General features: G+C 38.5%; 1 protein-coding gene across 2 annotated transcripts; it reads right to left on the bottom strand.

Annotated features, from left to right (window-relative positions):
- Positions 1–319: 319 nt before the first annotated feature.
- Positions 320–26,372, bottom strand: afap1l1b (actin filament associated protein 1-like 1b). 2 transcript variants are annotated; one of them, XM_084386274.1, is made up of 19 exons: positions 26,177–26,372; positions 11,818–11,943; positions 11,446–11,529; positions 11,146–11,234; positions 10,033–10,144; positions 9,854–9,952; positions 9,567–9,778; positions 9,303–9,482; positions 7,030–7,122; positions 6,821–6,899; positions 5,951–6,106; positions 5,645–5,856; positions 5,420–5,565; positions 5,235–5,307; positions 2,978–3,080; positions 2,664–2,831; positions 1,236–1,411; positions 1,019–1,147; positions 320–897 (listed from the first exon to the last, which is right to left on the bottom strand). In XM_084386274.1, exons 1-19 carry the CDS (start codon positions 26,196–26,198, stop codon positions 871–873), a joined length of 2,286 nt encoding a protein of 761 aa, XP_084242400.1. In that variant the 5' UTR covers positions 26,199–26,372; the 3' UTR covers positions 320–870. The 2 variants fall into 2 exon arrangements, with proteins under 2 accessions (XP_084242400.1, XP_084242401.1); XM_084386275.1 differs by having other exon boundaries at positions 2,978–3,077; positions 26,177–26,319.
- Between the last annotated feature and the right edge of the window lie 40 nt (positions 26,373–26,412).

Here is a 26,412-nt window from a genome sequence, read left to right as displayed (position 1 = left end):
AGATTGAAAACCTGTGCCCTAATATAAAATGGTCAATTTGATTTGTACCATGGTATAAAAAAAGCATTAATGATATTAACGCTCCACATTAACCACACTGATAAATGGATGTAGAATGTATTTTTAAGGAAAACTCAATCCATGGACCCCCAGTTGACAACCCTGAATCTGCTTGATAAATGATTGATGAATTAATGCTGGTAACCCAAAGGCCTTTTTCTCCATTTCAGAAGCAAAGCCGTTGATGTTATTTCAGTGTAATCCACAATTAAAATTTAAAAATACATTTGCTTCTATAAACAGAACTCCAACAAAGCCATTTCTGAAAACACATTTATTACAGTTACCAAGATATTGCAGAGGGGGAAAAAAAACAATGATTATTTATGTACAAAGTAGAAATAAATAAATCTGGTAAATTAAGTGCCGTAGTATTAAAAAAAGGGAAACTCCTTTGAACTCAGTTCACATAACATATAAAAGAAGGAGATATTAACACTGTATCCCAGGACTGCACAAAGAAATCAGCAGGAAGACCACATCAGTATCCTGTGGCATTATACAGTAAGAAGTGAAATGAGACAATTTCACAGAATTCAGGCACCTATTTTAACTTTTATATTAAACAAATATATGTTTATAAAACACTTTGTTTCCAGGACACTCCCTTATCCTTGCCATCTTCATGCAATTTTTATTTAACATTCATTTTTATTTACACACAGACTTCCATCAAATATATGGTCAACTGTCCTGTGCATAAGTGTAGTGTAGTGGACAGCCAGGATGATCATAGATGAAATCTTTCCTTTCACTGAACACACTGGAACCATAAAGCCACAGATCCTCTCTCGATGGACAGCACTATAATTACATTACTTTCTTTGACTCCCATTCCTAAATATAAAATAAAATTTAGAAGAACAGAATTAAACAGATATTACTATTTACATATTTATCAATCTCAAGCATCAGTTTTGAATGCTTAATTGAATCTATATACTGTTCAATCATATACCTTGGCTTTCTGCATGACATTTCCTTTGTTGGACGCATAGATGGACGGGGGACGTTTCTTCATTTCAGATGCACAGTTGACCGGCACAGTGGCATCATTGTAAATATGTTCCTTTTTTTTAACTGGAACCTACAGGTATTAAGATACAAAATGATTTTCACTGTAAATTCAGGTTACTTTGAGGGAAAAGCATATTTAGAGTTAAGAATGCAGGTACTTTAATGGTGGGTTTGCTTTCCACGGGTGCCCCCAGAATTCCTCCAGTCAGAGACTTCTTCAGTTTCTCTTTCACCTCCGTGAGTCGCAATTCCAGGTCCACTCGCTCAGCTTCCTTCTGACGGCAGCTTTCCTCCAGCTGGGCCAGATGCTGCTCCATGGCTTTCTGCTGTTTATCTGTTGCACATATGAGCAAAACATATTACATTAAAGTTCCCCTATTATGCTTTTCGGATATTACCCTCCATGTAGTGTGTTAAAGTATATAGCTGTTTGTGAATGTAAAAGGTCTGCAAACCCCAAAAGAACTGATTCTGAACTGCCTGAAACGAGTCGTCAGTAATTCCAGCCTTACTTTCCGCACAAACCTACGTAGGTCTGTAACAAATTTGTGTAATGCCAGCCGATTGGTCTTCACTGGCTTCCGCGAATGTCTACTTTGACCCGCTCTCAAACACTGTAGTTCTAGCTGAGGCCTGAAAGAGTCTGGTTCATGTGGTCCAAATGCTCTTCCTTTGCATGCACTTCCAAAGGATAAGGACTAGGGCTCGAATTGATACAGTAAAACCTATCGTTACTGTTCGTATCACTGTATATACAAGCACTGAGGAAGCCTTCAAAGCTGAAATTCAGATGTGGTAATGGGCGTTTTGTTTCTGACACATGGGCTGTATCCGAAATCACATACTCTCTTGAGTAGGTACTTATTTTGAATAAGTAATTACTTTGCGACCACTAAAAAGTATGTTCTATATAGTATGAATGTGTGTAGCATGACTGTAATCTGGACGTACTACATTCGCCATGTTGTCATTATCACGTGACCTACCAGCGTCAGCTGCGCCGCTTCACTGCCATTCACAAATCCTCTCCTGTGGCCTCATGGGATAGTAAAATGTCAATCATATGCAAACTTCATAAACTCGCCGGAAGTAGTAGGTCATCCACTTTTTGCCTACTCTTTTATGAGTACTGTGAATTCGTACAAATACTGTTTTTCGCCTACTATATAATAGGGAAGTATGCGATTTCGGATGCAGCTGTGCTGTAAGCGGTAGACCAATCACAACAGACTGGGCCATCTGACCAATCAGAGCAGAGTAGCGCTCGGAAAGGCGGTGTTTAGAGAGACTGAATCCTTTATTGAACTGTTTCAGACACTGAGAAAAAATGTAATGCTGCAATGTATACTGTGAGAAAATTTAAGTGTTTTTTGACCTTGGATGCATGTAAACTTGTTGTAGAAGACTTACAAAAACAAAGAGTCCTTAAAATAGCATAATAGGGGGGCACATTAAATGAACAGCTCATGTAACTTGAAGATATTGTCAACAGGTGGCGCCAAATACTGCAAAAATGGTTACAAACCCCTACATATTATGGATTAACATTCTGACAAGTCAATTCTCTTTCATTTCGAGTTGGTCACCTGTTGGGTTTTTCAGCCCTTCCTTCACCACCCTCTTTTCTGAGCGCAGTGACAACAGGCTCTTCCTGATTTCTTCTTTTTCTTTCTCCAGCTGTTCTTTCTCATTGAGATACCGCCGTGCATCTTCTTCCGCCCTCGTCTTTCCATATTTACCGTAGTGATTCACAGCTACGACACAAAAACAAGACAGAATTGGTCATAAGTGGCAATTCAAGAGAATTTAATCAGTAAAATGATGAGGCAATGATTGCGTTTGTATAGACGATACTCAAAGGTCAACCAAAGAAGCGATTTTCCAATGAAAACAAACTTACAGGAACCGTGTCGCTTCACTGTGATCTGTGTGTCACCCGTGGCTGTATTCACACTGGACATAGAGGAATAACGCTTCAGTTTAGACTGATTCTCATCGACCTGCTGGTGGAAAAGAGGGGAGGGGGAGAGGGGGGAGAGGAATAATTACAGTTTGTGTGAAAACAACCTTTAAGTAAACAATCAAACTTCTTGGCTTCCAGTATGATAGTATTTACTTAGGTATTACACAATGTGCTTATTAAAGGATTTCCTAAAGAAGTTCCTTTTTATAAAGGAACATGCTTACAATGACAGAAGATTTGTAGCTGACTAAACATAACAAAGACAGTTGCACAACATTACCACTCAACAAAGGAAGAAGTGGTTGTTGCTGTCTAGTCCATAAACATGAACTAAAACTCTTGAGAAAACTGTGGTTATTCAAGCTGAACTGCAGAAACAACACCCATATGGGCTGAAACATGCTTTTCAATAGTCATAAATAACCTCCCACACAGCAAATACTCTGAGTTTTCATTTTTCTCTTTGATCATGAACACAAGAACGTGGCCATTCAAAAGTTTCATTCAAATGTTTGTGAATGAAGTCTTTTCTCACCAAGGCTACATTAATTTGATCAAAAACATAGTAAAAACTGTGGATATTCTGAAATATTACTACAATTTAAAAATATAGCTGCAAGCAGCAATTATCGGGGCCAAGCGCAAGAAGACGATAAGACATGCCAACATGGCTGGGAGTGTCAGACCAACTGCAGCAAGGAGCAATTAAACACATTTTAAGATGATTTAAGGTAGAATAGCTGAATAATCATATATATACAATAACTAAAAATATGATCATTTAATGGATTATCACTTTCGACTCAATTACGAAATTGATGTGATGTGGTCAGAGTGAGGTGACAATGACATAAAAGGTTTGGTATCAATATGGCATTTTGGCATCATGCCTCAACTTTGCTGCTTTATACAAAAACGGTTTCGTCTATCGACACAAAATCGTTCTGGGAGAAGTACAAAACTGTTTTAAAAGAAAATAAAGATGGCGGACAGGAAGTTTGGCTGACTATGGCAAAATTGGTATCTATGTTCTCGGCATAACCCAAGGAATCTATTAAGATCAGTGTCATTACAATAGGCAAATTTATTCGAAAGTTATTAGCATTTTTTTCAATTGTTATAACTTTTTTACCAAAAGGTGGCACTGCCCCAAAACCTTTTGAGTACCTTCAAGGCATGGTGCTGATGACTCAAACCGAGTTTCGTAACGATACGCTAATGCGTTCATAAAGAATAGTATTTTATATCACAATACTGTATTGAAGTCAATGGCAATTTCATGTTTTGTTCTATTATAGCGCCAACAAGAGGCACAATCCCACAATTTTTGTATGTGTCCTCAGAGTGAGCCCATACATGTGTCAAATTTAATGAAAATATTTCATTTCGTTTGGGAGTTGTAGACATTTATATGCATAAAAACATACTATTAATACTATTAATATTTTAATATTTAATTTGGGCATTAACATATAGCCAACGACCTATGTTTCCAAACTTCCTACGGTGGTCTCGAATGGTCAAACGGTTTCGAAGATATTGGCAAATGTTTTTTACGCGCTAAATCACAACGCTACACAAACCGTAAGGTGAAACCTAGCATGTTTGGTATCGTTTGATACGGCAAGGATTCAGGAACCTAAGGAGATGACTCATGTGAAAATAAGTCAACCACACCCAGAATTATAAGCATTTGAAAAATTAATTTTACCACTAGAAAAGTTCGAAAAGTTCAAACCACTAGTTGCTGGTTCGAAACTTCTCAGGCTCCTTCAGGGCATCGTACTGATGACCCATACCGAGTTTCGTAACAATACGTTCATGCGTTCATAAAATACAGCATTTGGTACCTTCGGTGCTTGGCCCCTAATAATTGTTTTCTATTTAAAATGTAATTTATTCCTGTGTTCAAAGCTCAATTTTCAGCATCATTACTCCAGTCTTCAGAGTCACATGATCCTTCAGAAATCATTATTATATGCTGATTTTAGCATATCATATTATTATCAATGTTGAAAACTGCTTAATATTTTTGTAAACATTTCCATTTTTTCAGGATTCTTTGATGATTAGAAAACTCAAAAGAACCACATGTATTCTAAAATAGAATAGTTGTTGCTGAGAGGCTCGATTTAACCAAACAACACAAAACATTGCAAAAAAAACAACATTTTTTTTAATCTTAACACCATACCAACACGCTTTCATAGGGAACTTCGTCGTAAGTCCGTGGGTCTGTGGATGTGCTGCTGGAAGAGGTCGCCCACCTAAGGCATGAAAATTTAATAGAATTAGCATACAAATACAATAAATTCTACTATATAGTGAATTTCTATACACATCCCAACAAACAGGCTGAATATACTCAATTCTTCTCACAGAAAAGAGTGTCGTGCTGCGTTCTGGATGCTGCTGATGGTGTCCACATCCACATAGTCATAATGCAGTGCCTCAGGGGTGGTGACACAGCCTGCTTCAGCCAACAAAACCCCCAGCCAGCGGCCCATCTCCACAGAACAGCTCGCCTGAGGTTCATTATATTACACAATTACCCATATTTTTTAATGAAAAACCTTAAAATTCAACAGAGATCCATTTTATTACCTCCAGGGCGGCCACTTCTGTGCTCGCTCGCATGATACGGAAGGCAAAAGGATGTTTGGGCCCAAGACCGGGGAACACGTCTACACCATGGAGGGCTAAAGAGCTAACATGGGTGTGAATATCCCCTCTGTCCTTATGGAAATATAGAGTCCCATTCCTCACACAACACCAGCGCTCCTTCCAACACTGATTCACCAGGACATTCAAGTAACCTAGGAAGAGATAAATCCATCAGAGACTTGCAGGAAAGCCTCAACAGATGAAAAAGATCAACAGCTAATCGCAAAGGGATGTATGTCTCCTCACCACAACGGGGATTGTCATCCAGGTGGGAAAGCGTGTTGGTTTCGCCCGGCAGAGGCGGCTTCTTCTTGGAGAAACTGATGATGCGGTTGATTTTCCTGCCAGCAGCTCGACTCATAGATCCAGTCAGCTCAGAGAATGTCCCTTTCTTGCCCTTTCCTACAGGAAAAAGCACAGGAAGCATCATAAGAGGATGCATATAGTGCAAGGACAAGACACGAAACACATGTTTGGATTCTACTTCCGAAAATTCCTTTGTCTAAGTAAAAAAAAACAAAAGAAAACAGTATTTAAGTATATGGCTGTTGCTTGCAACATTGAGTTTTCAAGTGCTTTATGGATGCTTTAAATTGAACATAACTAAACTATGGGTGTGTGTTATAAACATCTGTGCACCTTTAGTTTTATAATGAGATTATTTAAAAAACTATGGATGATATTAATAATTCAATTTTTTTTTTCATTTTTGGCCGATAAAAATTAAGGAAATGAGTAAGCATTTTTTTCAATATAGGCCAATATCGATAAATAAAGCAATAAGCCCCAATAAGCCGTGGTTTACAGTGAATTCAGAATCAGAACAGCTACAGACGCAGAGCCAATATAATGTATATGCCAATATAAAACCCCAAAAAAATCACACAAAAAAAGGATGTGACATACTGAAAGGGACAAACTTTAACCTCAGGACACATCAAAGACACAGGAAGTACTGCAGAGAGTGGCTACATCCTTCCTGAGTTCCTAATGCCATTGTTTCAGAGTGACATCACAAAACTAACAAGAGGAAACGTGCTGCACCTGGAAAACCGACTCTGACCCCAAAAGCATTCACTATGCAAACTAAAAGAAGCTCATCGTTTATGTCCATACCGTTCTCACAGATCTCGCGGCTAACGTCGCCATTGGCTGCGCTGTCGGAATCAGAAGTGTGTTTATCTGGTGACATCATCTGTAGGAACCAGGAAAGAGACGAAATAATTATAGGGACCACCACACTGGTTATGTTCATTTCAGCATTGTAATCATTATAGTTTAGGTGTTTAGAGGCTACTGGATGCTAGTAATCCGTACAGACTTACTTTATCCAGCTCTAGTTTTCGCAGTATCATTGGAGATGACGAGATCTCTTTTCCATTAATGTTTTTTGCCAGGTTACTCACTTCCTGAATGACCTACAAGAGTTTTAAAAGAGGAGAGTCATACAGCTTTTTTTGATTGAACCAGGTTATTTAAAGGGGTCATGAACTGCATTTTATTATTATTTTATAATGTGTCCTGAGGTCCATTTATAATATTAGTATGATTTTTACATCAAAAATGGTCATAAATTAGAAATAAAAGGTCATTTTCTACACTTTTTTTTTTGCCCTCTGAGTTGAACACTCTGTTTGAAGGAGCGTCTCTGCTGTGAGACTTCAATGTAAACGCCCACTGCTGTGATTGGTTAACATCTTTGTATATGGAATAAGTATTACATGTGGAACTTTCTCAAAATCTTTTACTACGTTTTTACTATTACAGCTATCAAGATTAACTAGCGATGAGTATTGTAGCCGATGACAGACAAGTCTGTTGAGCGCGTGAATGCAGTGATCTCGTCATTGCAATTTGATTTCTGCACTCTCACGAATGCTTTCATCATAAATAACAGTTCAAACATGATGTAAATAAGAGATTCGTTGTGCAGTGTAGACAGCATCATTGATTATAACGGGAGTATTAGTGAGAGTCCAGAACTCAGACACTGATAAACTCGCGCTGTGTGACTGACAGCTCCAGCGATTATAAAAGGTGCGTTCTTTGATCACGTTCTGTATATAATTTAATCTCAATTTAAATAACAGAAACAATGTGAAGTTGACCGTTTATCCACTGGCTTGATTTACTGACACATTAACATTACTGACGCATTACTGTCAGGTCCATATCTTACAGTGAAAGTCTGTTTGCAAAGCCAGCACCGAAATGTGACTGATTTACCAAAGAATCCACAGTGAAATGTACCGAACAAACAAAAGAGGTTCTACTCAGACATTCACATAACTGACTTTCCCAAATAAATAACCACTTTTCCTAACATTAGGATCCTTTGGAATGTAATGCTATTTTTAGTCCAGTGATCCAGTATCATCTAATGCGGCAGTGGGCGGGGCCAAACCCGTCATGATGAAGAAGTAAGCTTTGATTTGATTCTGCAGAGACGGTCTTTCGCCCCACTTTTACATCATAATGTGACAAAATCCGAAACGAGTCGTTTCCATAGCTTGTTTTTTTTCCGTAGCTGAAACTTACCGGATGTTTTTATAGAACAATGGGCCTCATTCACCAACCGTTCTTATGAAGAAATGTGTTATTAAACCCCCCTTACGCACTTTTTACAAAGATTCTGACATTAACTAATGTTTTCTTATCTTGGATTTGTTCTTAGCTAAGAACTAAATCTATGCACACTCAAGAGCACTCTTACGCACTCTTTTTTCGTTTGGTGATCGGTGGACCACCACCATCTGTGCGTCTTTTGGACATTCTCCAACTTTTCTTGCAAATTTGCGGGTGTTTTCTTATGCTAATTAGGAACAACTGGCACGCGCTTTCAGTTACGAAGACGTTGGATTCATCAATCCTAAGAACACAGGTGCGAACAATTCTGTTGTTTAAGAACATGTCATGAATCCGACGTAGACTTTTCTTAGGAAGTTTATTAAGTACAAAGTTAAGAAAATTCTTAGGAAGATATTGGTGAATGAGGCCCAATGACCTCTTACATGTTAAAAGATCAAGGAAAGTTTGATTTCTCAATTCATGACCCCTTTAATCTGATCTGTGAATTGAAATAAAGCCGAAATAAAATAAAATCGAAATATTAGATGAAAAACTTTAATGAAAATGAGAAAAGTTGCAACCTACTGAAATAAAATAAGCTGAAGCTGAAGTATTAAAACTAAAACTGAAATAAAAATAAATTAAAGCTAAATATAAAAAAAACTAATAAACATGACAAAAGCTCATAACAAAATGGTTAAAACTTAAAATAAAATAAAAATGAAAACTGAATATATAAAAATACAATATAAATAACATAAAGTATGTAAATACTAAAATAACACTGTTGAGAATAAATGTTACATTCACAATAAAATTTCCAAGACGTTTCCATAATATTATTAATTTCAATAACTTTTCATGCCTAGAAATCATGATTTCCTACTTTATCTGTGTATGTTTCATGACTTTCTCTCACATAATTAATAATAATAATAATTTCAAATCAAATCAATATTCCAAGGCAATGCATTCGTTTATAGAATTTGTAAATAGCCATTATAAAATGTTATATTTTAGGGTGAAGCACCTTGAGCCAGCTCTCTGCCTGTTCTTTGCTCTGCACAGCCAGCACTAGAGCCTCTCCTCCCGGCATGGAGAAACGAAGCTCGTGCTTCTTGCGGCGTCCATCTTTAGGCACATATATGACATTGCAGAGATTCAGGGGCAGATCAACGTGTGGAGAGCGATCTTTGGGATTCTTGAAGCACTGTGGAGAATAAATGCCAAGTTTAGAGCTTAGCAAATCAAAAAAACATTCCTATCGACCAGATGTTTTCGATGTGCGATTCACCTGAAGTCTGTTCTCTCGGATAATTGTTAGCTGCTTAGCCCACTGACCGAAGCGTTTCTTGCGCAGCAGGAAGGCGCATTTGCGGCAGTCTTTCATTTGGCCCAATGGACTCTCCTCTGAGGGCCACGGGTGCGTCCTCTCTCTGCTTTTAGCTTCCTCATCCTCTTCATCGTAGGACTCATAAGAACTGCTGAGTGCATCTGAATCATTGTCTGTTGACATTAACAACTATTAAAACTAGAACATTTTGCTATGCACAAACATGAAAACCAGCACAGGTTCCTTACAGGAGTTTTTGCTGGCCCCGTTCAGACGAGTTGTTGGGTAATTGTTGTCAGCGTCTTCATAATAAGCATCCTCTATTGAATTTGGAGGGCTGGAGTTGTCTGGTAAATAAGTATACTGTGTTAGGTTTCAGAACTGGCTGTTATTGTGCCATCTTAGGCTTGAATGTGTTCGCACTTACTGCGTGTAGATATGTACTGGGGCGCTGTGCCCGGTCCGAGCGGGACGGCTTCTTCATAGTAATCATCAGGAGGAGGTGTGCTAGGAAGGGGAGGAGGTGTGTCTGTGGGACTCTGGAAAAACAAAACTAATAATTATTCAATTCAATTTTGCATGCTTAAATGAAAGGGTTTGGTTTCATTTTCAGTCAGTACTATGTTCCCTTTTTGCCTGTGTCCTGCGTTCACTAGTTAGTTTCCTTGGTTATTAATTAGTTCCCGCACCTGTTCTGTTGATTACTCTCCTTGTGTATTTAAGCACTTAGTTCTTCCCAGTGTTTAGTCTTGCATTAACGCTGCATGTTCAGTTAGTGTTCATGATTCCTGTTCCTGTATTCTGTGTATGTGTGTCAGACTCTATATTAAATTCTCCGTCGTTGTGTTAAAGGTATAGTGGAGGATCTTTCCGAATTTTAGATAAGACCCGCCCTCTCCACTTTTTGAATAAGTTTGATTGATTCACCAGAATGATTGACAATTAGGAGGACCAATAGTATAGGTGATCCACCCGGAAGTAAAAAATCCTCCGCTATACCTTTAACCAAAATTACGTAACAGAAATACTTTTTTTTTTATATAATACAATTTTATTTGAATGATTCTTATTTGGCATTTGGCATTTTTATATTTATTTTTAAAATACTTTTAGCTGCTTTAAGAGAAGGAATCAACTGTTCATGGTCGGTATGATTATTCATGTTTTTGAAAGGCTTCATTTATTTGAATGAAATACAGCAAAAACAGTAATATTCCTGTAATGGTAAAGCTGAATTTACAGCATCATTACTCCAGTCTTCAGTATCACATGATACATGATCACATGACCTTAAGAAATCACTTAGATTTGCTGCTTAAGAAACATTTCTTATTATTATCATTGTTGAACACTGTTGTGCAGCTTAATACTTTTGTGGAAACTGTGAAACATTTTTTTTCAGGATACTTTGACGGAGGGAAAGTTCAAAATAACTTTAAATTTACATTTGAAATAGAAATCTCAATGCGTCCCTTGTCGAATAGAAGTATTTCTTTTTAACGGTAGTGTATGTTTTTGCATTTGTTCCATATTCTGGTACCGATTTTGTGGGAAAGTGTTTGGACGCCTCCTCTTGCTCCACATCTTTCATCTCTTCAGGCGAGTCCCTGAGATCTTGCAGATCACAATCTGAGAACAAACATCAAAACTCAACAATTACAACAGATGCAATTCATAAAACAGCCAAGGAAAATGATTAGAATCAACAAAGCTGCCATTCTTTTTTGCTATTTTTTTGCAGCACCTACTACAAGTATTTATATATTACAATGCTTTAGGCACTGTTTAGCAGTTTGCAAAACTCATAATTAAAAACTGGGGGGAAAAAACATGAACTCACCAAACTCTTCAAACAATGATTCAACAAAGCTGGTACCATTTCCATAGAGAGACGAGTTCATGTATATGAAGTCAGATCCATTCACTATAAATGAATAAATAAATTTGCAACTTTACAAGTGTGATTTACACTTTATACATACATTTTTACATAAAACTCAACATAGAACATCATTTAGACAATCACATTACACTTTATTCCTATTATTTTTTAGGATAACTTTTTTTTTTTTTAAATAGTCCTTTTCTTCAGAGTAACTTTGCTGCCTGAAATACCTTTACATTGCTATAATTATTAATATGTGAATCCCTTCAGCAGGGCCGTGGCCAATAGGTTCAGCTCAGCTGTTATGTATTTGCTGTTCAGTCTCACCAGATGGCTGCAGCTGTTTGACCAAGTTCCTGACCACGCTCATCTTCTCTGCGGTGGCTGAACTCACGCTCTCGTTCTCCAGCAGCTTGAGAAGCAACCTCAGCTCCTTCACCAGGTGCTCCATACCTGCACAGAGATTCCAGAGAAGGACAGGATCAGTGACCAGGAACATGTTTGCAGAAGATGACAATCACTGGTGGGCTTAGACTTTTGGACCCCATTGCATTTATATACATCAGATGGTCTAAATACACGCGCCATTTTTCTTTGCATTTATAAGCAAGTTACTATGAGTCCCTGGCCATTTTCATTCAGTCCATTTGACCTTTTTAAAATCCATCAGGAGGTCTCAGCTGTTGGACATCTGATTTCTTTGGCTGTTTGTTGAAGAAACCTTGCCAAAATACCAAACATGATATCCTGAAGGTTTAATGCAATAAACAAGCAAAGAAAAGGGGTATGACCTGAATTGATTTCTTATGGTACTGCTCTTCCAAATCTGTGTATGGTGAACAATAGCTGCAGTGTTATGAATGGCCTAACAAACACAGGAAACAAGAAACCCCCTAAAGAGAAACAACATTTTTAGAAAGTCCTGGAATAAGAATTTACTTAAACAATGCTACATCATTTATAATGGTTGTCTGTAGGTGTGAACATGTCTATTAATTTTAAGAAGGAAACCTGAATTTCCAGACCTGAAATGTACAGTTAGATGCTGGTTTTAAAATTCTGATTAACATTTACTGGTGATTTAGTACTTGTGTTCTCTTTGGGGTCTAAGAAACTCAAACTATGAAAACATAGTTTTTACAAGTTTAGGGTCTGGTCTCAAAGTGCCCAGGAAAAAAAATAGTTAAAAATTAACTTAAATTAAACAATTAAACTTAAACATAATATAATAAGTTCTGTGAACTCAAAAATAATAATGTTTTAACTTGTGGATCCATATTGTTACGGTGGCTATAATGATGCGCACAACGAAGGAGACAAACAAAAGAGTCTTTAATGATATTTCCAAAAGGAAACACGTTGGAGATAACTAGTAAGACTGAATAACACAACCACGTAAAACATTGACAATACCGGACAAAGAACTAAGTACACTCAGGGCTTAAATATAGTGAATGTAAACAAAGAGAAACAGGACAGGTGTGTGTGGAAACTATTTTAACCATCAAAAGGAATTGTATGAATGAGCCAGTCAGTTCTCACATGCATATACAACGGGGGAAATAAGTATTGAACACGTCATCATTTTTTTATATTTCCAAATATATTTGGACAACTCTTCTGATTATTCTTTTCACTCCTCTATCAGAAATCTTGCGAGGAGCTCTGGTCGAGGCAAATTTATGGTGAAATTATTGTCTTTCCACTTCCGTATTATGGCCCCAAAAGTGCTCACTGGACCATTCAGAAGCTTAGAATGGCGCCTATAACCAATGCCATCATTATGTTTTGCAACAATTACAGTGAGGAAAATAAGTATTTGAACACCCTGCTATTTTGCAAGTTCTCCCACTTGGAAATCATGGAGGGGTCTGAAATTGTCATCGTAGGTGCATGTCCACTGTGAGAGACATAATCTAAAAAAAAAAATCCAGAAATCACGATATATGATTTTTTAACTATTTATTTGTATGATACAGCTGCAAATAAGTATTTGAACACCTGTCTATCAGCTAGAATTCTGACCCTCAAAGACCTGTTAGTCTGCCTTTAAAATGTCCACCTCCACTCCATTTATTATCCTAAATTAGATGCACCTGTTTGAGGTCGTTAGCTGCATAAAGACACCTGTCCACCCCATACAATCAGTAAGAATCCAACTACTAACATGGCCAAGACCAAAGAGCTGTCCAAAGACACTAGAGACAAAATTGTAAATTGCCAAGCAGCTTGGTGAAAAAAGGTCCACTGTTGGAGCAATCATTAGAAAATGGAAGAAGCTAAACATGACTGTCAATCTCCCTCGGACTGGGGCTCCATGCAAGATCTCACCTCGTGGGGTCTCAATGATCCTAAGAAAGGTGAGAAATCAGCCCAGAACTACACGGGAGGAGCTGGTCAATGACCTGAAAAGAGCTGGGACCACCGTTTCCAAGGTTACTGTTGGTAATACACTAAGACGTCATGGTTTGAAATCATGCATGGCACGGAAGGTTCCCCTGCTTAAACCAGCACATGTCAAGGCCCGTCTTAAGTTTGCCAATGACCATTTGGATGATCCAGAGGAGTCATGGGAGAAAGTCATGTGGTCAGATGAGACCAAAATAAAACTTTTTGGTCATAATTCCACTAAACGTGTTTGGAGGAAGAAGAATGATGAGTACCATCCCAAGAACACCATCCCTACTGTGAAGCATGGGGGTGGTAGCATCATGCTTTGGGGGGGGGGGGTTTCGGCACATGGGACAGGGCAACTGCACTGTATTAAGGAGAGGATGACCGGGGCCATGTATTGCGAGATTTTGGGGAACAACCTCCTTCCCTCAGTTAGAGCACTGAAGATGGGTCGAGGCTGGGTCTTCCAACATGACAATGACCCGAAGCACACAGCCAGGATAACCAAGAAGTGGCTCTGTAAGAAGCATATCAAGGTTCTGGCGTGGCCTAGCCAGTCTCCAGACCTAAACCCAATAGAGAATCTTTGGAGGGAGCTCAAACTCCGTGTTTCTCAGCGACAGCCCAGAAACCTGACCGATCTAGAGAAGATCTGTGTGGAGGAGTGGGCCAAAATCCCGCCTGCAGTTTGTGCAAACCTGGTGAAAAACTACAGGAAACGTTTGACCTCTGTAATTGCAAACAAAGGCTACTGTACCAAATATTAACATTGATTTTCTCAGGTGTTCAAATACTTATTTGCAGCTGTATCATTCAAATAAATAGTTAAAAAATCATACATTGTGATTTCTGGATTTTTTTTTTAGATTATGTCTCTCACAGTGGACATGTACCTACGATGACAATTGCAGACCCCTCCATGATTTCTAAGTGGGAGAACTTGCAAAATAGCAGGGTGTTCAAATACTTATTTTCCTCACTGTAGGTTGCGAAGGTCTTGAGACAGCTCTTCGCTTTTACCCATCATGAGATGTGTCTTGCGTGACACCTTGGCAATGAGACCTTTTTGTAGGCCATCATTTGGGACTGAACCAGCTGTTATTAATTTCCACTGACAGGGGGCTGGATTGCTTTTTAATTACTGTAAGTTTTCAGCAGTTGTCTTGGCTTACCCATGCCTTTTTGCGCCTCCCTTTCTTCATGTGTTCAATACTTTTTCCCTGTGTCATTTCATATTATTACACATAACTTAATTTCTGAACTTATTTTTGTTTGTTTCTTTGTATGTATGGCTTACTTGGGTTGTTACCAACATCTGGTGACATTTCACGTCAATAGCACCTTTGGAAATATATTTACTGAGAAAAATGATGACGTGTTCAATACTTATTTCCCCCGCTGTATATATATATATTTTAACAGGCAGGGAAACTAACTAGGAACTCAGGGAAACAGGAACAGAGCAAACAGAGTAAAAACGAAAAACAGAACATAACAGAATATACACGTTACACAAATTCAATAAGCTTGCATTTTGCATTAACATTTCATAATACAATAAAACTTTCATAAGCCCTATATAAAATTAATACAAATACAAGTATAAAATTAATAAATAGAGCCAAATCGTGGAAAGTGCGAAGACTGCCCATGGTGATGAGAACTGTAACTCAAACAAGTTTAGAAAACTAGTCCTGTCCGAATAGGGCATTAGTTTGTCTTGTGTATCAGTTTGTTGAGCAAACTGAAAAGCTTGCACCAAAACGAGTTGTATAAACCTATTGAAATAGGGGAAACTTCACAGAGAGACCACTAATCACTCAAACGGTGACTAAAATATAATCAAAACACAGCGTAGAGCTGTTAGTAGAACCACCACCACCACCAAACATGACGTTGCAAGTTCTTTGTTTCATATTTTAAATAGGCATGCACAATATATCGGCCAGATGGCCACCATATCGGTTTTGTCACGGGTGGCTGCTTAGAGTTCAGGAATAAATCCACTTTAATAAATCCACACAGGAGAAATGTAGGAACAGGCAAAAAGCATCCACATATAATAGATGACACATCGAATGATAAAAGTTCATTTTTAATGTTATTGTTATCGGCCCAATAAGAAAATTTGGTCGATATATTAAAGCAGATAAATAATGGTTTATTTCCTTAATCTGAGACACTTCAGAAGTGCGCTCTCCTCAATTATGTTTTTGAATTGCTTGAAATATGATTGGAATCACTTCAAAAAGGAAAATACAGTTAAGTGCAACTTGTGCAGCACAGATCTGTCATATACACTACATAAAATTATAATGAGAACTTTATAATTGTATGCTTGGGACATGGCTTTTAATGGTGAGACTTTTGTTTTTGTAATCAGGCTCTTAAAAATGATATAAACATTTGGATTTGGATTTAAGATTTATCGGCCAACATATCGGTTATTGGCTTTCAAATATAAAGAATTGACGGTTATCGGTATCGGCCTAAAGGTCATATCGGTGCATCCCTTATTTTAAGTTGCTAATAGAACATTGACTTTATTTAATTCCTTATAATGCCAACCTTTTCTATATTCGATAGTTCATTCAAGATTAAACGTTTAAAAAATAGTTTGTCTGACAAAATTAAGGTTGACAGTGTATGGATACCTCTGATCATTCCAAAAATGATTAAATCTCTTCCTCAAAACAGATTAAATAGATCAGAGTCACACATCTTTCACATGTAAGCACTTCACACCACACCCGAACCCTGCTCAAGAGGGAGGAATGGGAAAGCAAAAATCCCTCTTTCAAGGCTGTACCTGCCACTCATTTAGATTTGCTGATCCAGGAATTATTATTCTTGGCCAAAAGTAATTACTGCAATATGTGACCTTTCTTTTGCTTCTGCCCTGACAGGGTTTTTTTCTATCTTTCTGGACCAGATCAAAAAACCTGTTGCAAAGCTCATGATGTTTCTTTTCTAGACCCTCACCGCTCCGAAAACAAACGCTGCTTTGAAGTGAGGGTCACAAACCGCTATGCAAACAGGGGGAATTCTAAATAACAGATCTTTTCTGCGTTTGCACTTCTATTTCGAGAATCATCCTGTTCATTGAATATTTCTTGGCGTGCAAAAGTCCATGTTACACACAATAGTGACTAAAAATAGTGCAATTTAAAGCTGATTAAAAATGATTATGCTGCAATTATTCATTACTTCTAATTTTTACACGGCACAGTGAGGAATAGAGAACATCAGTGAAAGACTGTAAGAGAACTTGTGTCAGCATATTTACTTAGAGGGCTGTACAAATGTGCTCTTCAGTGAGTCATTTAACAAAAACCCTAATTTAAAAAAATACAACCCTGTGTAAGATGATGTGAAATGTGCCAACAAATTTAAACCCCACAGTATACAAACATACAGCTAAATGTACAAGACTTATAATAATTTAATCATTAAAAAAATATTAAACAAAGAACTTACAACGTCACGTTTGGTGGTGGTGGTTCTACTAACAGCTCTATGTTGTGTTTTGATTAAATTTGACTTTAAAAGTTATGTTTCAAGTCCCCATTTGAGTGATTAATGGTCTCTCTGTGAAGTTTCCTCTATTTCAATGAGTTTATACAACTTGTTTTGGTGCAACAGCATAATCAGCTTTAATTAGCGCAGTCTATTTCAGTTGCCTCAAAATAGCACCGCGCCAACAATGCGCCTGAACACACCTCGTTTTCAGACCAGCATGCCCATGGGGGCACAAATGTGGGCTCAAATGCATTTGCTATTTAAACATGAAAAATGAAAACTGCGTCGGGCTGAAACTAGCAAAAAACACTTGTGTAGCGCATGGCGCCGCATTGCGCCGGGTGTATGATAGGGCCCAATAACTTTATTTATCGTGCACTCGAGCCTATGACTGAACCTGGAAATACAGCAAAATAACTGAGGAAAATGAGAATTCTCCTCAGATGCCATGTCCGTAATTTATAGCAACAAAAACAAATCTAGCATTAAAGGGATAGTTCACCCAAAAATGAAAATGCTGTCCTCATTTACTCACCCTCATGTTGTTCCAAACCTGTATGACTTTCTTTCTTCTGCTGAACACAAAATAAGATATTTTCTAGAAAGTCGGTAACCAAACGACTGATGGACCCCATTGACTTCCATCGTAGGAAAAAAAAATACTATGGAAGTCAATGGGGACCAGCAACTGTTTAATTACCAACCTTCTTTAAAATATCTTCTTTTGTGTTGTTCAGCAGAAGAAAGGAAATCATACAGGTTTGAAACAACATGAGGGTGAGTAAATGAGGACAGCATTTTCATTTTTGAGTGAACTATCCCTTTAATTCAATCTCAAACGAATTCATTAAAATAAGTTATTAGGCCTACTTCACCATGACATCATTAACCAACGTGGTTGAACGACAAATTTGCGACATTAAGATTTCGGGAAATGGTCGTGACTAGCTAGCTGATTCCACGATGCATCGTACTATGGCAGTTCAGCAGCAAGTTACTTTGTTGTAAGGGAAACGAACCACTGGTTGATTGTCAACAGAGGAGAAACGTATAATTCACAATGCAGATTTCCAAATGCCTTTGCAGTTCTGTCAGCAGAGCACAAACACAGACAGAGCTAACAGAGATAAAGAAAGCAAACCACTGCATTGCTCGCCGGTCTCGACAGCTGAAGGACATGAGAAACCCACCATTATCAGACAAAAACAAAACTGAGCTCAGCTGCAACTTTTACAGAGTTAGTAACTTCTGTATTAAATAGTCATAATAAACTTGTCTTACTTTCTTCCTCAAGTCCAAAACAAACAAGATTTTCCCTCTTAGAGAGCTAGAACTCAAAAAGGTGTCACCCTTAAAGTCACCAGTATTTATTATAAATATGTGAACACCGTTATTTTTACAATTCATATGCCCTTGTAATCTTTAACCAAAATAACTTGCAGCGACATGACGAGGGCAGGCCAACCTGTCAAATCACAGCAATAGCAGACCACAACCATCCAATCAATTTCCGATGGACAAAATCAAGACCCGCCCTACATTTTGCTTGTTCGAGAAGCCGTTTCACTCGGATATACGTCTCAAAATAGGGGGGAAAAGACTATCACAACTTCCGTTTCATTCAATCTTTAAACACACAGTGAATGATAAGCTATCTTTCAGTTGTCTTTTATTGAATTGGATTAATGGCCAGCAAACTCCTAAGAGTTTTCCTCTCTCCCAAAGAGCAGGAAACGTGAATATGTGTATGTCCGTAAGGGGAAACAAGAAAAAGAGAGGGGCGGAAGAAGAGTAGGAGGCGGAAACTCGGAGAGCAGAGAGTAGGATGACTCTGTTATTGTACTGAGAGAGGCACAATCACAACTCCAGGGCCGCAGCTCTCCAGAGGGCCATTGTCTGGGTGTGCACTCGCTGACACGGGCGAGGGAGCGACCCGTCCATTTTCCAAGCAACTTAAGTTCCCACACAACACCCTCTGAGCCTGTGTCTTCTGCTGGCCGTGTTTCTCTCTGGAAACTGGGTCAAGTTTGTGGAGCTATGCACAGTCAGCTCAGTTACTTACAACTATTCTGAAGGCTTGCCTGTTTTTTTTGTGGTGCATCTTGTGTGCAATGTGTGGGAATGTGAGATTGTTGAACCCTATCTGACTGCTTCAGTGGCTTTTTGAATTTGTCAATACTGTCTGCAGACTCTCACAGACCAAAAACATTGTATATAACCTTAAAGTGACAAAAGAAAGACTTCGCTCATCAACACTTTTTAGTAGTGTTTGTCGATATTTACACTTTTTCTAATCGGTAATGGATTCTTCAATATTGCTAGGTCTTTAAAGAATGCCATTACACCACTATGCATTCAACAGGAAACAATGTTTTGTTTACATAGATCAAATGTTAATTGTAAATAATTATAAATGTGAGTACGTATACCGCACCAACCATTTTATACTGGAAATCTGCAATATAGCAACTTACATTCAAAATAGATTAGAAAGAAGTACTTTCTTTGTACAGACTGGGAACATTTTTAAACAACAATCCAACTGAACTTTCATTGAGTGGCTCGGCAAAGTATCTAAACAATGTGGCATTGTGAGGTCCAAAATTACACAATGACTTCACCTTTGAGGAAAAGAGGACAATGTGGTGCATAGCATTCAGAAATGCAGTGCAAACATTCATTCACCCAAATACATCACTGAACACAATCACATATACGCTAACACTTGCAAAACAGATTCTAGGGAAAGCAGCTGTACGGTCTTGAAGCAAGGGCATTGTGGGTAAGGGGATATGTCCTGCAGCTGTAGCTTCCTGTCTGGGCTGACGACAGCAGTTTCTATCATCCCTAACCTTCTGCTTCCTATTCCTCTCCTCCACACACCCCTAAAAATGACATACCATCCGTCCTTCGCTAACAAGCACGCTCTCTCTCAGCTCCGGACCCTCCCATCTGGACCGGTTCCAACAAAACACTACACGAATCATAGCACACTACATATCTACAACAAGCACCATCTGTACCTGTTTAGTGGTCTTATCCACAGGCCATGTTGGGTTTCTCCTGTAACAGTGAGGAATGAGGGCTCAGATCCTACAAGCATCATATGCAGAATGCCGTGACCACACAATCCTTAAAAAAGCTTATCAGCTGTCTGATTCAGGGTGGGGGGACGTCACGTGCCATAGTTCTACAGGACACACAAGCAAGGCTGATACATAGAAGAGTCTTTGATGAACGCCAGTCAAGGTCACATGGAGGCCACACGGATATAAGGGTGAGATGACTATAATTTTAAACTCACTATTTTAGTGGATGACAGCTTGCTGGGTGGGGTCAATTACAGAGGAACAACGGGCCACATAATTGAAAGGGAAAGAATGAAGGCTTTGAGGATGACAACATGGTTATTGATGGCTTAATGAGCATGGGGAAAAAATCATCCTGCAACAAGTTGCAGTACATCGCGGTTGCCTGAACACATGCTGAGCAGCGTTTTGCACCATTCAGAATTAAATTCCAGTTAAAAGAAATGTATCATCTGTACTTTTTAACTTATTATAGTGTTAGGGGAGGGGCCATGCTCAGTGGCTCCAGTGCATCATCGAGCCATGATTTCAGGCCCGCTCAAAAAACTCTGAACACAAAAATGGTTTCCAAAAATGGAAAAAAACTCCACAATTCAGTACTACATAGTTCACAGTCTATGTAAAGTGTTTTCAGGAATACATTTCTAACATTTCTAATGTGTTTAGACCTACCGTTACGCAGGCTTTAAGAAGTCTTATTTAGACGTTTTGAATTTTTCTTTTGAAATGTAAAAGTTTATGTAAAAATCCCCCTTAATTGCTGCCCTTCGTCGGGGTCCTGACTGGGGTGGGTGCGAGAAAGAGGAGAGACGTTGTAACAACCAGGACTGGCGGCACGTAATGAGACACACCTGAATCGAATTGAGAGCGTGTGTGGCCGCCGGGACCCCACCCCATTTACCTGGACCAACCCATCTGAGCACTAGCTACCTTCCATGCACGTGCCCTAGCACAACGAGGACACCAGATCCCCTATACATTTTGTACTTTTATCCTCATGGACACTTTATTTTCCCTTTTTGGACATTTTATGTTAAATTTTATGTTAATTTTTATGGTTTATAGGCCTTGTGAACAGAGGTAAAAAGACAGATAGATAGACAATTTATCATTAAACCATTTACCGCAGGGGTTCTCAATCCTGGTCCTCGAGGGCCACTTTCCTGCAGAGTTTAGCTCCAACCCTAATCAAACACACCTGAACCAGCTAATTAAGTTCTTCAGGTTTACTAGAGAGCTAAAGGCAGGTGAGTTTGATCAAGGTTGGAGCTAAACTCTGCAGGAAAGTGGCCCTCGAGGACCAGGATTGAGAACCCCTGATTTACCGGATCAAGAGCTTCAAGGAGAGAGGTTCAACTGCAGTGAAGAAGGCTTCAGGACGTCCCAGAGTGTACAGCAAGTGCCAGGGCTGTCTCCTCTTGAGGAGTCGGTTGCAAATTGTGTCACCAGCAGAGCAGAGCTTGCTCAGTATTGGCAGCAGGTGGTTTTGAGTGCATCTGCACGCACAGTGAGGTGAAGACTTTTAGACATAGACCTTGTGTCAAGAAGGGCAGCAAAGAAGCCACTACTCTCCCAGAAAAACAAGGATAGACTGAAATTCTGAAGGAAATACAAGGATTGGAGAGCAGAAGAGCGGTGCGAGCATATTTTCTCAGATGAAACCCCCTTCCGACTGTTTGGGACATCTGGAAAATGCATCGTCCGGGGATGAAAAAGGTGAACGCTACCATGAGTCCTGTGTTGTGCCAACAATAAAACATCCTGAGACCATCCATGTGTGGGGTTGCTTTTCATCCAAGGGATTGGGCTCTCTCGCAATTCTGCCCAAAACACAGGCATGAATAAAGAATGGAATCAAACCGTCCTGCAAGAGAAACTTCTCCCAACAATCCAGGAGCAATTTGGTGAGGATCCGTGCATTATCCAGCATGATGAAGCACCATGTCACAAGGCAAGAGTGATAATGAAGTGCCTCAGAGATCATTACATTGAAATGTATCGTAATCTCATAGATAACATGTGTTCAATCCTCAAACGGCGAATGGACAAGCAGAAGCCCACAAATTGTGATAAACTCTTAGCACTAAGGCAAGAATGGAATGCCATCAGTCAAGGATTTGACCCAGAAGCTGATATACAGCATGCCAGAGTTGTAGAGGTTATGTAGAAGAAGGGTCAACACTGTAAATATTGACCTTTTGCATATATTGAATGTTTTTGCCAATGAAAGCATTTAAAACTTCTGAAATGCTTATCATTGTTTTCCAGTTTACCATAGAAACATGTTAAGAAATAGCCTAATATAAAAAATTTAAATCTACACCGAATTTGTCACAGAAAGACAGACAGACAGACATAATAGATAGATAGATAGATAGATAGATAGATAGATAGATAGATAGATAGATAGATAGATAGATAGATAGATAGATTCCAACCCTAATGCTAAATTGTATTCATATTTTACGATATATATTTTCTATACAAGTTTTATTATTGTATACTTCATGCACTGTGCAGCCACTGAAATTTTAGATGTTTCGTTTACAGGATAGTAAAAAGGATAATGCTATATTTCCGATTCTGTAAACCACAGGGATGACAGTTTTCACTCACAAAAAAACATTTGGGGGACTGAGTGTCTCTTGGAGAAGAGTCTAGTTGAGATATGCAACCAAGTATTATGCAGTTGGATTATGCAAGATCCTCAGGAAAATGAATGCCAGTCGGCAGACACCAGAGGACTAACCGGCTCATCAGCACAAAGTACATCAAAATGAACAAGAGAACTGTCCGTTCATAACCAGATGGGGTTTATAGTGAAGGAACAGTGCAGTCTTTTGCTATATCTTGCACCGTCTTCTCTGTTCCTACACTACAGTCATAAGACTTAAGGCACGCGGTCATGAGAGTTGCATTTGTACATTCTACCCAACAACAACCCACGGCTGTAAAACCTGCCATGACTTTTTTTTGACTCAATCCTAATCTTTCACTGGGTTCTCTTGAACAAGCAATTTAATCTTTGATTGTTGCATGAGAAATCTGTGATTTAGTGTAATTGATTTTGATGAAATGAGCATTTTTAAAATGGCAAGCAATGAAGAACTGCCATTAGACATTAGAATTGTAAACAGAAAAAGGTCTTTCAGGTAAACTTTCTTCACCATTATCACCAGCACATCAATTCTCATCAGATTTTACAGTTTAAATCCAGTGTTATTTTAGTATTATTTATATACTATACTATTATATTATTTTTATTTTTATTAACTTTTTATTTGATATATTTTCAGATTTTAAGCAATTTTGTTATGTACCTTTGTCATTCTTTTATATATATATATATATTTCTATTTATTTATTTAAATTTCAAGTTTAGTTAAGTTTTTTTTTTTTCATCGAATATTTATATCTTCTTATATTTCAGCTTTACTTCAATTAATGAAAACGACTATTACATTTAGTTGACAACAAAACTGAAATGAGCCTCTAGCAGGTGGAAGACTGGACTGGAAGAATTATCCTACAAAAACTGATGACTGACTTTCCCTTATGTTGTTACAAAACTGTATGAATATTTTTTATACTGTGGAACACAAAAGAAAATAATTTGAAAAATGTTTTAGACCCCACTGACTTTTTGACAGTTAAAGAGTTAAAACACGCTTGCAAATCTTTCTTGAAATTCTTATCTTTCAGACATAATGCTCCTCCTACTACCCATATCTAGGCTACTACTTTGTATGACTAATGGGATTGAGGAAGGTTGATTAGGAAAAGCTCTTCCAGCTTTATCCCGGGCCTCAGCATCTGACCTCCTTTCATTGAAGGGTTAATACATTGGTCATCCACAGCAAGGCCCTGTGATGACTGGCTTTGATTTCCACTCTTTGAGGACACAAGTGTGGAAGGGCCCACAGGGTCGCACACAAAGACCTTTCCGGCCCCTCTGTATCGTAATAACCCTGTGTGATTTCTCTACAGACAAGAGCCGCCCTTGACGGTTGCACTCGGTCCGAGGAATGCTGGAGTGAGAGACAGTGTCAGGCCTGTGCGGACCCATCAGGCTCGCAAGCTGCAGAAGAGAGAAGCCTTTGTCTATTTGGCCATGAGTATTTATAGATGTAAGCCATGTGTATAAGGAACCGGAGGAATCGGTGCCCCCCACTCCCACCTTTAGGAGTTTGAATGAAGTCTTGACTTGCATCAAAGCATATTGTCATATATCTGACTAGAATTGCTGTGAATCAATTCATCTGTGAATTCAGTAGCAATTAGGAAAAACCAACCTGGAAGTGCCATGATCATACACTACTGATCAAAAGTTCGGGGTCAGTGAGAAAATTTGTAATGATCATAAGAGACTTCTTTCAAAAACATTTTCAAAATGTTACCAACCCCAAACTTTTGATCGGTAATGTACATAACACAACATTAAATGATTCATTTCAGGGTTAAAGAGCACACAGACCCTAACAGGTTTTCATCAAATAAGGTTCACCTATATGCCTAAACTCACTAACGCTACTCACAAAAAACAATTAGGCTATACATAAAAGGGCATATCCAAATCCCACCATGACTAAAAACAGCAACAAGTTGCTGATGGGCTGTTTTTTCCTGGCATCCATGCAAACAAACTCAGAGTTGAACACATTCTCAAGCGGATTTCCTGCATGAGAGGCAAGGAAGTCTTCTTTCAGATCATGAATAGCCATCGTGCCGAACTGGCCTTCAACCAGCTCAGAACAGCAGGATGAAGGAGCTGATAGCTGGGTCAATGGAAAGTTAGGGACATGAAGAATACAGGATGAGAGATATTTTTATAGATTTTGCAACACTGACTGTGTCTAGCACTTTGGAGGTGTTAAAATTTACTGTTGTGATTCTTGTTAAAAATAGTATGCTTTCCTTGCACTGGACATTTATATTTGGGCCTTAAACAAGGGTCATTCCACTAATTGGCTTTAAAAAGGTATTTTATTAGTGTATATATTTAAGATCTTATCCATAATAGACAAAGAATGCATTTAAAAGTTAATGCATTTTTAGAAATGTATTAACTTTTATTTACTGTACAAAATCATGACAACAGGATTGGCTATTCAAGACTGTCCCCTACTTGAAGGGTTCACATGCTGAAAGAGTGATGATGTCATTATGATGTCATTATGCTTTTTATGGAATTGTGCATCTTTTTCATAGGGGGGAGTTATGATGGTAACAAGAATGACACATATCCTGGGGACATAATAACAAAGTTTAATAGTTTAATAAATGTCACATCCACTAAAATCCATATTAAAATGGTTATAATTGAAATTGCCTTTATGACATAATAGTTACCCCAATGAAATCATTGTTTACATTTATAGTCATTAAGGAGGAAAAGAATATACATTTCATGTCCTTCAAATAAGTTTGACACACAGGACATGACTTTATTCATTCATTAAGAAATTAGCCATCTATTGCATCACCAACAAAACAGTGTTGATGAGGTTTCCTTTTTATCCCGATAAAGATAAGAGAATTGTGTAATAACATCTGATTCACCTTACAGCAGGTACACAGAAAATGACTTACTAATGTAAAAAAGCTCAAATATTGCATTACTGTTAAACTTATTTCGAAGACTGTAACTGTAAGGCTTTTTCGTATGAATAAAATGTCAGACTTACAAGTGGAATCGGTGATCTCCATGACGAAGAGAACGCTTTTCTTGAGTACTCCGTTCCCAGGCTTCAGAAGACCCTCACTGTAATGTACACCAGCATCTTATGCAGCGCGCGCGTGTGGCCAACACTACACTTTTGACAGGGGCGCGTGCAGACCACTCCAAATCACTACTAATCCGACCGGGTCCTAGTGCTCGTCAGGTAGTTAACGTCCCTAGTGGCAAACAACGACATCCAGC

Source organism: Rutilus rutilus (assembly GCF_951802725.1).
Source record: "Rutilus rutilus genome assembly, chromosome: 18".
Lineage (NCBI taxonomy): Eukaryota > Metazoa > Chordata > Actinopteri > Cypriniformes > Leuciscidae > Rutilus > Rutilus rutilus.
The sequence above is the reverse complement of the archived record's forward strand: the minus strand, read 5'-3'. Positions and strand labels throughout refer to the sequence as shown.